This window comes from Phyllobates terribilis, unplaced genomic scaffold (assembly GCF_046119375.1).
Source record: "Phyllobates terribilis strain yellow unplaced genomic scaffold, ASM4611937v1 Scaffold_4__5_contigs__length_816908805, whole genome shotgun sequence".
In the NCBI taxonomy this organism is placed as follows: domain Eukaryota; kingdom Metazoa; phylum Chordata; class Amphibia; order Anura; family Dendrobatidae; genus Phyllobates; species Phyllobates terribilis.
The window spans coordinates 28439977-28454023 of NW_027362764.1; the positions used below are offsets into that span (position 1 = coordinate 28439977).

The 14047-nt window shown below is 46.6% G+C and overlaps 1 protein-coding gene across 5 annotated transcripts in view; it reads left to right on the plus strand.

The window, feature by feature from the left end:
• The window catches only part of NOS3 (nitric oxide synthase 3), a 131227-nt gene that overhangs the window by 96055 nt on the left and 21125 nt on the right, over positions 1-14047 (plus strand). For all 5 annotated transcript variants that reach the window (XM_073677193.1, XM_073677191.1, XM_073677192.1 and 2 more), the window contains exons 19-22: positions 5658-5848; positions 5929-6110; positions 7743-7953; positions 8107-8194. In XM_073677193.1, coding sequence (XP_073533294.1) covers positions 5658-5848; positions 5929-6110; positions 7743-7953; positions 8107-8194 — 672 coding nt within the window. The remainder of the gene's footprint in view (positions 1-5657; positions 5849-5928; positions 6111-7742; positions 7954-8106; positions 8195-14047) is intronic.

The following is a 14047-nucleotide window of genomic DNA, read 5'->3' on the forward strand; positions in this document are numbered from 1 at the left end:
CCTCTTCCTCCTGCAGACTCCTTCCTCTGGTCCCTCCTCCTCCTCTTCCTCCTGCAGACTCCTTCCTCTGTCCCTCCTCCTCCTCTTCATGCTGCAGACTCCTTCCTCTGTCCCCCCTCCTCCTCTTCCTCTTGCAAACTCCTTCCTCTGTCCCTCCTCCTCCTCTTCATCCTGAAGACTCCTTCCTCTGTCCCCCCTCCTCCTCTTCCTCTTGCAGACTCCTTCCTCTGTCCCTCCTCCTCCTCCTCTTCCTCCTGCAGACTCCTTTCTCTGGTCCCTCCTCCTCCTCCTGCAGACTTCTTCCTTTGTCCCTGCTCCTCCTGCAGACTCCTTCCTCTGTCCCTCCTCCTCCTCTTCCTCCTGCTGACTCCTTCCTCTGTCCCTCCTCCTCCTCTTTCTCCTGCAGACTCCTTCCTCTGTCCCTCTTCCTCCTGCAGACTCCTTCCTCTGTCCCTCTTCCTCCTGCAGACTCCTTCCTCTGTCCCTCTTCCTCCTGCAGACTCCTTCCTCTGTCCCTCCTCTTCCTCCTGCAGACTCCTTCCTCTGTCCCTCCTCTTCCTCCTGCAGACTCCTTCCTCTGATCCCTCCTCCTCCTCTTCCTCCTGCAGACTCCTTCCTCTGTCCCTCCTCCTCCTCCTCTTCCTCCTGCAGACACCTTCCTCTGTCCCTCCTCTTCTTCCTCCTGCAGACTCCTTCTTCTGTCCCTCATCTTCCTCCTGCAGACTCCTTCCTCTGTCCCTCCCCCTCTTCCTCCTGCAGACTCCTTCCTCTGTCCCTCCTCTTCCTCCTGCAGACTCCTTCCTCTGATCCCTCCTCCTCCTCTTCCTCCTGCAGACTCCTTCCTCTGTCCCTCCTCCTCCTCTCCCTCCTGCAGACTCCTTCCTCTGTCCCTCCTCTTCCTCCTGCAGACTCCTTCCTCTGGTCCCTCCTCCTCCTCTTCCTCCTGCAGACTCCTTCCTCTGGTCCCTCCTCCTCCTCTTCATCCTGCAGACTCCTTCCTCTGTCCCCCCTCCTCCTCTTCCTCTTGCAGACTCCTTCCTCTGTCCCTCCTCCTCCTCTTCATCCTGAAGACTCCTTCCTCTGTCCCCCCTCCTCCTCTTCCTCTTGCAGACTCCTTCCTCTGTCCCTCCTCCTCCTCCTCTTCCTCCTGCAGACTCCTTTCTCTGGTCCCTCCTCCTCCTCCTGCAGACTTCTTCCTTTGTCCCTCCTCCTCCTGCAGACTCCTTCCTCTGTCCCTCCTCTTCCTCCTGCGGACTCCTTCCTCTGTCCCTCCTCTTCCTCCTGCGGACTCCTTCCTCTGTCCCTCCTCCTCCTCTTCCTCCTGCAGACTCCTTCCTCTGTCCCTCTTCCTCCTGCAGACTCCTTCCTCTGTCCCTCTTCCTCCTGCAGACTCCTTCCTCTGTCCCTCTTCCTCCTGCAGACTCCTTCCTCTGTCCCTCTTCCTCCTGCAGACTCCTTCCTCTGTCCCTCTTCCTCCTGCAGACTCCTTCCTCTGGTTCCTCTTCCTCCTGCAGACTCCTTCCTCTGTCCCTCCTCCTCCTCTTCCTCCTGCAGACTCCTTCCTCTGGTCCCTCCTCCTCCTCTTCCTCCTGCAGACTCCTTCCTCTGGTCCCTCCTCCTCCTCTTCCGCCTGCAGACTCCTTCCTCTGTCCCTCTTCCTCCTGCAGACTCCTTCCTCTGTCCCGCTTCCTCCTGCAGACTCCTTACTCTGTCCCTCCTCCTCCTCTTCCTCCTGCAGACTCCTTCCTCTGGTCCCTCCTCCTCTTCCTCCTGCAGACTCCTTCCTCTGTCCCTCCTCCTCCTCTTCCTCCTGCAGACTCCTTCCTCTGGTCCCTCCTCCTCCTCTTCCTCCTGCAGACTCCTTCCTCTGGTCCCTCCTCCTCCTCTTCCTCCTGCAGACTCCTTCCTCTGTCCCTCCTCCTCCTCTTCCTCCTACAGACTCCTTCCTCTGGTCCCTCCTCCTCCTCTTCCTCCTGCAGACTCCTTCCTCTGTCCCTCCTCCTCCTCTTCCTCCTGCAGACTCCTTCCTCTGGTCCCTCCTCCTCCTCTTCCTCCTGCAGACTCCTTCCTCTGGTCCCTCCTCCTTCTCTTCCTCCTGCAGACTCCTTCCTCTGGTCCCTCCTCCTCCTCTTCCTCCTGCAGACTCCTTCCTCTGGTCCCTCCTCCTCCTCTTCCTCCTGCAGACTCCTTCCTCTGGTCCCTCCTCCTCCTCTTTCTCCTGCAGACTCCTTCCTCTGGTCCCTCCTCCTCCTCTTCCTCCTGCAGACTCCTTCCTCTGGTCCCTCCTCCTCCTCTTCCTCCTGCAGACTCCTTCCTCTGGTCCCTCCTCCTCCTCTTCCTCCTGCAGACTCCTTCCTCTGGTCCCTCCATCTCCTCTTCCTCCTGCAGACTCCTTCCTCTGGTCCCTCCTCCTCCTCTTCCTCCTGCAGACTCCTTCCTCTGGTCCCTCCTCCTCCTCTTCCTCCTGCAGACTCCTTCCTCTGTCCCCCCTCCTCCTCTTCCTCTTGCAGACTCCTTCCTCTGTCCCTCCTCCTCCTCTTCATCCTGAAGACTCCTTCCTCTGTCCCCCCTCCTCCTCTTCCTCTTGCAGACTCCTTCCTCTGTCCCTCCTCCTCCTCCTCTTCCTCCTGCAGACTCCTTTCTCTGGTCCCTCCTCCTCCTCCTGCAGACTTCTTCCTTTGTCCCTCCTCCTCCTGCAGACTCCTTCCTCTGTCCCTCCTCTTCCTCCTGCGGACTCCTTCCTCTGTCCCTCCTCTTCCTCCTGCGGACTCCTTCCTCTGTCCCTCCTCCTCCTCTTCCTCCTGCAGACTCCTTCCTCTGTCCCTCTTCCTCCTGCAGACTCCTTCCTCTGTCCCTCTTCCTCCTGCAGACTCCTTCCTCTGTCCCTCTTCCTCCTGCAGACTCCTTCCTCTGTCCCTCTTCCTCCTGCAGACTCCTTCCTCTGGTTCCTCTTCCTCCTGCAGACTCCTTCCTCTGTCCCTCCTCCTCCTCTTCCTCCTGCAGACTCCTTCCTCTGGTCCCTCCTCCTCCTCTTCCTCCTGCAGACTCCTTCCTCTGGTCCCTCCTCCTCCTCTTCCTCCTGCAGACTCCTTCCTCTGTCCCTCTTCCTCCTGCAGACTCCTTCCTCTGTCCCGCTTCCTCCTGCAGACTCCTTACTCTGTCCCTCCTCCTCCTCTTCCTCCTGCAGACTCCTTCCTCTGGTCCCTCCTTCTCTTCCTCCTGCAGACTCCTTCCTCTGTCCCTCCTCCTCCTCTTCCTCCTGCAGACTCCTTCCTCTGGTCCCTCCTCCTCCTCTTCCTCCTGCAGACTCCTTCCTCTGGTCCCTCCTCCTCCTCTTCCTCCTGCAGACTCCTTCCTCTGTCCCTCCTCCTCCTCTTCCTCCTACAGACTCCTTCCTCTGGTCCCTCCTCCTCCTCTTCCTCCTGCAGACTCCTTCCTCTGTCCCTCCTCCTCCTCTTCCTCCTGCAGACTCCTTCCTCTGGTCCCTCCTCCTCCTCTTCCTCCTGCAGACTCCTTCCTCTGGTCCCTCCTCCTTCTCTTCCTCCTGCAGACTCCTTCCTCTGGTCCCTCCTCCTCCTCTTCCTCCTGCAGACTCCTTCCTCTGGTCCCTCCTCCTCCTCTTCCTCCTGCAGACTCCTTCCTCTGGTCCCTCCTCCTCCTCTTTCTCCTGCAGACTCCTTCCTCTGGTCCCTCCTCCTCCTCTTCCTCCTGCAGACTCCTTCCTCTGGTCCCTCCTCCTCCTCTTCCTCCTGCAGACTCCTTCCTCTGGTCCCTCCTCCTCCTCTTCCTCCTGCAGACTCCTTCCTCTGGTCCCTCCATCTCCTCTTCCTCCTGCAGACTCCTTCCTCTGGTCCCTCCTCCTCCTCTTCCTCCTGCAGACTCCTTCCTCTGGTCCCTCCTCCTCCTCTTCCTCCTGCAGACTCCTTCCTCTGGTCCCTCCTCCTCCTCTTCCTCCTGCAGACTCCTTCCTCTGGTCCCTCCTCCTCCTCTTCTCCTCTTCTCCTGCAGACTCCTTCCTCTGGTCCCTCCTCCTCCTCCTCTTCCTCCTGCAGACTCCTTCCTCTGGTCCCTCCTCCTCTTCCTCCTGCAGACTCCTTCCTCTGTCCCTCCTCCTCCTCTTCCTCCTGCAGACTCCTTCCTCTGGTCCCTCCTCCTCCTCTTCCTCCTGCAGACTCCTTCCTCTGGTCCCTCCTCCTCCTCTTCCTCCTGCAGACTCCTTCCTCTGGTCCCTCCTCTTCCTCCTGCAGACTCCTTCCTCTGGTCCCTCCTCCTCCTCTTTCTCCTGCAGACTCCTTCCTCTGGTCCCTCCTCCTCTTCTTTCTCCTGCAGACTCCTTCCTCTGGTCCCTCCATCTCCTCTTCCTCCTGCAGACTCCTTCCTCTGGTCCCTCCTCCTCCTCTTCCTCCTGCAGACTCCTTCCTCTGGTCCCTCCTCCTCCTCTTCCTCCTGCAGACTCCTTCCTCTGGTCCCTCCTCCTCCTCTTCTCCTCTTCTCCTGCAGACTCCTTCCTCTGGTCCCTCCTCCTCCTCTTTCTCCTGCAGACTCCTTCCTCTGGTCCCTCCTCCTCCTCTTCCTCCTGCAGACTCCTTCCTCTGGTCCCTCCTCCTCCTCTTTCTCCTGCAGACTCCTTCCTCTGGTCCCTCCTCCTCCTCTTCCTCCTGCAGACTCCTTCCTCTGGTCCCTCCATCTCCTCTTCCTCCTGCAGACTCCTTCCTCTGGTCCCTCCTCCTCCTCTTTCTCCTGCAGACTCCTTCCTCTGGTCCCTCCTCCTCTTCTTTCTCCTGCAGACTCCTTCCTCTGGTCCCTCCATCTCCTCTTCCTCCTGCAGACTCCTTCCTCTGGTCCCTCCTCCTCCTGCAGACTCCTTCCTCTGGTCCCTCCAGTTCCTCCTGCAGACTCCTTCCTCTGGTCCCTCCTCCTCCTCTTCCTCCTGCAGACTCCTTCCTCTGGTCCCTCCTCCTCTTCTTTCTCCTGCAGACTCCTTCCTCTGGTCCCTCCTCCTCCTCCTGCAGACTCCTTCCTCTGATCCCTCCTCCTCCTCTTCCTCCTGCAGACTCCTTCCTCTGTCCCTCCTCCTCCTCTCCCTCCTGCAGACTCCTTCCTCTGTCCCTCCTCTTCCTCCTGCAGACTCCTTCCTCTGGTCCCTCCTCCTCCTCTTCCTCCTGCAGACTCCTTCCTCTGGTCCCTCCTCCTCCTCTTCCTCCTGCAAACTCCTTCCTCTGTCCCTCCTCCTCCTCTTCCTCCTGCAGACTCCTTCCTCTGGTCCCTCCTCCTCCTCTTCTCCTCTTCTCCTGCAGACTCCTTCCCTTCCTCTGGTCGCTCCTCCTCCTCTGGCAGACTCCTTTGTTCTTCCTCCTCTAATCCTCTGGCAGTGGTTTATCTCCCTTGGAAAAAAAAGATTGGACATGTTGAAGTCCAATATGCCTGATTCTCAGTTTTCCCTACCTCCGGCATTGGGGAGAGTCAGCCGAACCCTATATAAATAATATATATATCTGATGTGATGCATGTGAGCACCTCTATGGGGAATCTATTTTGTGAGGGGGAGAGGTTTTTTTGGAGGTGGTTTGTGGGGGGGGGGGGGGGTAATCATTACATTCTGATAGTAGACATATCCATACTATGTCTCTCACCTTCTGTCTCTCCCCTAACCTCAGCCGCTCAACCATCTTAATCAAGCTGAACACCGAGGGTCAGGATGAGCTGAGATATTCCCCTGGAGACCACCTGGGGGTCTTCCCATGTAACCGGGAGGACCTGGTGCAGGCTCTGCTGGAAAGGGTGGAAGACCCTCCGCCAGCTAATGACACCGTGCAGGTGGAAACCATGGACAAAGACTCGAGCCGTCGTAAGCAGGAGCTGTCACCATCTTTAGTGTCCTACTTGTTTCTGCCGTCACTAGTTTCACCGCACTTTGTTTCTCCTCAGGTCTGGGGACAGGACGTAAGGCTACCTGGGTCTCTGACACCAGAATCCCACCTTGTACTCTGCGACAGGCACTGACTAATTACCTGGACATTACTACGCCCCCCACACCCCAGCTCCTGCAGCTGCTCAGCGTCCTCTGTGAGGATCCGGAGGAACGGCAGCGGCTAGAGACGCTCAGCCAGGTAGGATCTGGACTGCAGGCCATTAAGTGTTAAAAAGTTTGGCCACAACCCAACCTCCTTTCCTTCTTTGTACATGTTACAGTGGGTATGGAAAGTATTCAGACCCCTTTACATTTCTCACTCGGTTTCATTGCAGCCATTTGGTAAATTCTAAAAAGTTCATTTTTTTCTCATTAAAGTCCACTCTGCACCCCATCTTCACTGAAAAAAACCCCAGAAATGTAGAAACTTTTGCAAATTTATTAACAAAGAAAAACTGAACTATCACATGGTCATAAGTATTCAGACCCTTTGCTCAGTATTGAGTAGAAGCCCCCTTTTGAGCTAGTACAGACATGAGTCTTCTTGGGAATGATGCAACAAGTTTTTCACACCTGGATTTGGGTATCCTCGGCCATTCTTCCTTGCAGATCCTCTCCAGTTCCGTCAGGTTGGATGGTGAACGTTGGTGGACAGCCATTTTCAGGTCTCTCCAGAGATGCTCAATTGGGCTTAGGTCAGGGCTCTGGCTGGGCCAGTCAAGAATGGTCACAGAGTTGTTCTGAAGCCTCTCCTTTGTTATTTTAGCTGTGTGCTTAGGGTCATTGTCTTGTTGGAAGGTGAACCTTCGGCCAAGTCTGAGGTCCAGAGCACTCTGGAAGAGGTTTTCATCCAGGATATCTCTGTACTTGGCTGCATTCATGTTTCCTTCAATTGCAACCAGTCGTCCTGTCCCTGCAGCTGAAAAACACCCCCATAGCATGATGCTGCTGCCACCATGTTTCACTGTTGGGATTGTATTGGGCAGGTGATGAGCAGTGCCTGGTTTTCTCCACACATACCGCTTAGAATTATTACCAAAAAGTTCTATCTTCGTCTCATCAGACCAGAGAATGTTATTTCTCATAGTCTGGGAGTCCTTCATGTGTTTTTGAGCAAACTCTATGCGGGCTTTCATATGTCTTGCACTGAGGAGAGGCTTCCGTCGGGCCACTCTGCCATAAAGGCCCGACTGGTGGAGGGCTGCAGTGATAGTTGACTTTGTGGAACTTTCTCCCATCTCCCTACTGCATCTCTGGAGCTCAGCCACAGTGATCTTGGGGTTCTTCTTTACCTCTTTCACCAAGGTTCTTCTTGCTCAGTTTGGGTCTAGGAATACTTCTGGTGGTCCCAAACTTCTTCCATCTAAGAATTATGGAGGCCACTGTGCTTTTAGGAACCTTGAGTAATGCAGAAATTCTTTTGTAACCTAGGCCAGATCTGTGTCTTGCCACAATTCTGTCTCTGAGCTCCTTGGGCAGTTCCTTTGAGCTCATGATTCTCATTTGGTCTGACATGATGGGGTGCAGAGAAATGAGAAAAAAAAAATAACTTTTTAGAATTTACCGAATGGCTGCAATGAAACAAAGAGTGAAAAATTTAAAGGGGTCTGAATACTTTCCGTACCCACTGTGTGCTGCTTAGGAAGAGGGGGAGGTGCTTAAGTTAATACCGCCCATGAAGAGCTGAGGGTGGAGCCGGCATTATTTGGGCTCCTCCCCTTCTCATATATTACTCAAAGCTGTGGAGAACCTTGATATTCCCAAAGTGGCCGTCAGACACAACCTTTCATGTATATGAGCAGCTTGTACTATAATGTAACTCCCCTCGCAGGATGCCCGTCAGTACGAGGAGTGGAAGTGGTACCGGTGCCCAACTCTGGTGGAGGTGCTGGAGGAATTCCCATCGATCTGTGTCCCCAGCTCCCTTCTCCTGACGCAGCTACCCCTCCTCCAACAGCGATACTACTCCATTAGCTCCTCCATGGAGGTCTACCCCGACCAGATACACCTGACTGTAGCGGTGGTGTTGTATCACACGCAGGGTAAGTATGGACTGTCAGCAACTATGGAGTAACAGATAAAAAGAATTGTGCACATTAGTTGTACTCCATATCCTGTATATAGAATATTTGTCTGATGTAAGAAAACCTAAAAATCTGTAAATGATCGATTAACGTATTGTATGTACTATGTAGAGAATAAAGGTCCTCTGCATTATGGCGTGTGCTCAACATGGCTGGATCAGCTGACTCCTGGAGCCCCCGTGCCTTGTTTTGTCAGAGGGTAAGAATTTCTCATAATACTGCCCCCTATGTACAAGAATATAACTACTATAATACTGCCCCCTATGTACAAGAATATAACTACTATAATACTGCTCCCTATGTACAAGAATATAACTACTATAATACTGCCCCTATGTACAGGAATATAACTACTATAATTCTGCCCCTATGTACAAGAATATAACTACTATAATACTGCCCCCTATGTACAAGAATATAACTACTATAATACTGCCCCTATGTACAGGAATATAACTACTATAATACTGCCCCTATGTACAAGAATATAACTACTATAATACTGCTCCTATGTACAAATATATAACTACTATAATACTGCCCCCTATGTACAAGAATATAACTACTATAATACTGCTCCTATGTACAAATATATAACTACTATAATACTGCCCCTATGTACAAGAATATAACTACTATAATACTGCCCCTATGTACAGGAATATAACTACTATAATACTGCCCCTATGTACAGGAATATAACTACTATAATACTGCCCCTATGTACAAGAATATAACTACTATAATACTGCCCTCTATGTACAAGAATATATCTACTATAATACTGCCCCCTATGTACAAGAATATAACTACTATAATACTGCTCCTATGTACAAGAATATAACTACTATAATACTGTTCCTATGTACAAGAATATAACTACTATAATACTGCTCCTATGTACAAGAACATAACTACTATAATACTGCTCCTATGTACAAGAATATAACTACTATAATACTGCCCCTATGTGCAAGGATATAACTACTATAATACTGCTATTATGTACAAGAACATAACTACTATAATACTGCCGCTATGTACAAGAATATAACTACTATAATACTGCTCCTATGTACAAGAATATAACTACTATAATACTGCTCCTATGTACAAGAATATAACTGCTATAATACTGCCCCCTATGTACAAGAATATAACTACTATAATACTGACCCTATGTACAGGAATATAACTACTATAATACTGACCCTATGTACAGGAATATAACTACTATAATACTGCTCCTATGTACAAGAATATAACTGCTATAATACTGCTCCTATGTACAAGAATATAACTACTATAATACTGCCTCCTATGTACAAGAATATAACTACTATAATACTGCCCCCTATGTACAAGAATATAACTACTATAATACTGCTCCTATGTACAAGAATATACAGTGCCTACAAGTAGTATTCAACCCCCTGCAGATTTAGCTGGTTTGATAAGATGCAAATAAGTTAGAGCCTTCAAGCTGCAAACGAGAGTAGGTTTTATGAACAGAAGCATAAATCTTACAAACCAAAAAGTTATGTTGCTCAGATGAATTTTATTAAATTTTAAACATAAAAGTGTGGGTCAATTATTATTCAACCCCTATGTTTAATATTTTGTGGAATAACCCTTGTTTGCAATTACAGCTAATAATAGTCTTTTATAAGACCTGATCAGGCCGGCACAGGTCTGAGGAGTTATCTTGGCCCACTCCTCCATGCAGATCTTCTCCAAGTTATTTAGGTTCTTTGGGCGTCTCATGTGGACTTTATTCTTGAGCTCCTTCCACAAGTTTTCAATTGGGTTAAGGTCAGGAGACTGACTAGGCCACTCCAACACCTTGACTTTTTCCCTATTGAACCAGGCCTTGGTTTTCTTGGCTGTGTGCTTTGGGTCGTTGTCTTGTTGGAAGATGAAATTACGACCCATCTTAAGATCCTTGATGGAGGAGCGGAGGTTCTTGGCCAAAATCTCCAGGTAGGCCGTGCTATCCATCTTCCCATGGATGCGGACCAGATGGCCAGGCCCCTTGGCAGAGAAACAGCCCCACAGCATGATGCTGCCACCACCATGCTTGACTGTAGGGATGGTATTCTTGGGGTCGTATGCAGTGCCATCCAGTCTCCAAACGTCACGTGTGTGGTTGGCACCAAAGATCTCGATCTTGGTCTCATCAAACCATAGAACCTTGAACCAGTCTGTCTCAGAGTCCTCCAAGTGATCATGAGCAAACTGTAGACAAGCCTTGACATGACGCTTTGAAAGTAAAGGTACCTTACGGGCTCGTCTGGAACGGAGACCATTGCGGTGGAGTACGTTACTTATGGTATTGACTGAAACCAATGTCCCCACTGCCATGAGATCTTCCCGGAGCTCCTTCCTTGTTGTCCTTGGGTTAGCCTTGACTCTTCGGACAAGCCTGGCCTCGGCACGGGAGGACACTTTCACAGGCTGTCCTGGCCGTGGAAGGCTAACAGTAGTTCCATAAGCCTTCCACTTACGGATGATGCTCCCAACAGTGGAGACAGGTAGGCCCAACTCCTTGGAAAGGGTTTTGTACCCCTTGCCAGCCTTGTGACGCTCCACGATCTTGTCTCTGATGGCCTTGGAATGCTCCTTTGTCTTTCCCATGTTGACCATGTCTGAGTGCTGTTCACAAGTTTGGGGAGGGTCTTAAATAGTCAGAAAAGGCTGGCAAAAGAGATCTTTAATCCACACATGTGAAGCTCATTGTTCTTGGTGCCTGAACTACTTCTTAATACTTTAGGGGGACCAAACAGAATTCTTGTGGTTTGAGGGGTTGAATAATAAATGACACTCTGAATTAACTTTTAACGTTTAAAAAAAAAACAAAAAAAAAACAAAAACAAAATTTGCTGCAGTGCATTTCCCACTTCCAGGCTGATCTACAGTACAAATGTCACAATGCCAAGTTAATTCCGCATGTGTCAACCAGCTAAATCTGCAGGGGGTTGAATACTACTTGTAGGCACTGTAACTACTATAATACTGCCTCCTATGTACAAGAATATAACTACTATAATACTGCTCCTATGTACAAGAATATAACTACTATAATACTGCTCCTATGTACAAGAATATAACTACTATAATACTGCTCCTATGTACAAGAATATAACTACTATAATACTGCTCCTATGTACAAGAATATAACTACTATAATACTGCTCCCTATGTACAAGAATATAACTACTATAATACTGCTCCTATGTACAAGAATATAACTACTATAATACTGCCCCTATGTACAAGAATATAACTACTATAATACTGCCCCCTATGTACAAGAATATAACCACTATAATACTGCTCCTATGTACAAGAATATAACCACTATAATACTGCTCCTATGTACAAGAATATAACTACTATAATACTGCTCGTATGTACAAGAATATAACTACTATAATACTGCCCCCTATGTACAAGAATATAACTACTATAATACTGCCCCTATGTACAAGAATATAACTACTATAATACTGCTCCCTATGTACAAGAATATAACTACTATAATAGTGCCCCTATGTACAAGAATATAACTACTATAATACTGCCCCTATGTACAAGAATATAACTACTATAATACTGCTCCTATGTACACAAATATAACTACTATAATACTGCTCATATGTACAAGAATATAACTACTATAATACTGCTCCTATGTACAAGAATATAACTACTATAATACTGCTCCTATGTACACAAATATAACTACTATAATACTGCTCCTATGTACAAGAATATAACTACTATAATACTGCTCCTATGTACAAGAATATAACTACTATAATACTGCCCCTATGTACAAGAATATAACTACTATAATACTGCCCCCTATGTACAAGAATATAACTACTATAATACTGCTCCTATGTACAAGAATATAACTACTATAATACTGCTCCTATGTACACAAATATAACTACTATAATACTGCTCATATGTACAAGAATATAGCTACTATAATACTGCTCCTATGTACAAGAATATAACTACTATAATACTGCCCCCTATGTACAAGAATATAACTACTATAATACTGCTCCTATGTACAAGAATATAACTACTATAATACTGCTCCTATGTACACAAATATAACTACTATAATACTGCCCATATGTTCAAGAATATAACTACTATAATACTGCCTCCTATGTACAAGAATATAACTACTATAATACTGCCCCCCTATGTACAAGAATAGAACTACTATAATACTGCCCCCTATGTACAAGAATATAACTACTATAATACTGCCTCCTATGTACAAGAATATAACTACTATAATACTGCCCCCTATGTACAAGAATATAACTACTATAATACTGCTCCTATGTACAAGAATATAACTACTATAATACTGTTCCTATGTACACAAATATAACTACTATAATACTGCTCCTATGTACACAAATATAACTACTATAATACTGCTCCTATGTACAAGAATATAACTACTATAATACTGCTCCCTATGTACAGGAATATAAGTACTATAATACTGCTCCTATGTACAAGAATATAACTACTATAGTACTGCCCCTATGTACAAGAATATAACTACTATAATACTGCCCCTATGTACAAGAATATAACTACTATAATACTGCCCCTATGTACAAGAATATAACTACTATAATACTGCCCCTATGTATAAGAATATAACTACTATAATACTGCCCCCTATGTACATGAATATAACTACTATAATAGTGCTCCTATGTTGAAGAATATAACTACTATAATACTGCTCCCTATGTACAAGAATATAACTACTATAATACTGCCCCTATGTACAAGAATATAACTACTATAATACTGCCGCTATGTACAAGAATATAACTACTATAATACTGCCGCTATGTACAAGAATATAACTACTATAATACTGCCGCTATGTACAAGAATATAACTACTATAATACTGCCCCCTATGTACAAGAATATAACTACTATAATACTGCCCCCTATGTACAAGAATATAACTACTATAATACGCTCCTATGTACATGAATATAACTACTATAATACTACTCCTATGTTGAAGAATATAACTACTTTAATACTGCCCCCTATGTACAAGAATATAACTACTATAATACTGCCCCCTATGTACAAGAATATAACTACTATAATACGCTCCTATGTACATGAATATAACTACTATAATACTGCTCCTATGTTGAAGAATATATCTACTATAATACTGCTCCTATATACAATATAACTACTATAATACTGCCCCCTATGTACAAGAATATAACTACTATAATACTGCCCCCCTATGTACAAGAATATAACTACTATAATACTGCCCTATGTACAAGAATATAACTACTATAATACTGCCCCTATGTACAAGAATATAACTACTATAATACTGCTCCTATGTACAAGAATATAACTACTATAATACTGCCCCTATGTACAAGAATATAACTACTATAATACTGTCCCCTATGTACAAGAATATAACTACTATAATACTGCTCCTATGTACAAGAATATAACTGCTATAATACTGCTCCTATGTACAAGAATATAACTACTATAATACTGCTCCTATGTACAAGAATATAACTACTATAATACTGCTCCTATGTATAAGAATATAACTACTATAATACTGCCTCCTATGTACAAGAATATAACTACTATAATACTGCCCCCTATGTACAAGAATATAACTACTATAATACTGTCCCCTATGTACAAGAGTATAACTACTATAATACTGCTCCTATGTACAAGAATATAACTACTATAATACTGCTCCTATGTACACAAATATAACTACTATAATACTGCTCCTATGTACAAGAATATAACTACTATAATACTGCTCCTATGTACAAGAATATAACTACTATAATACTGCTCCTATGTACAAGAATATAACTACTATAATACTGCCCCTATGTACAAGAATATAACTACTATAATACTGCCCCCTATGTACAAGAATATAACTACTATAATACTGCTCCTATGTACAAGAATATAACTACTATAATACTGCTCCT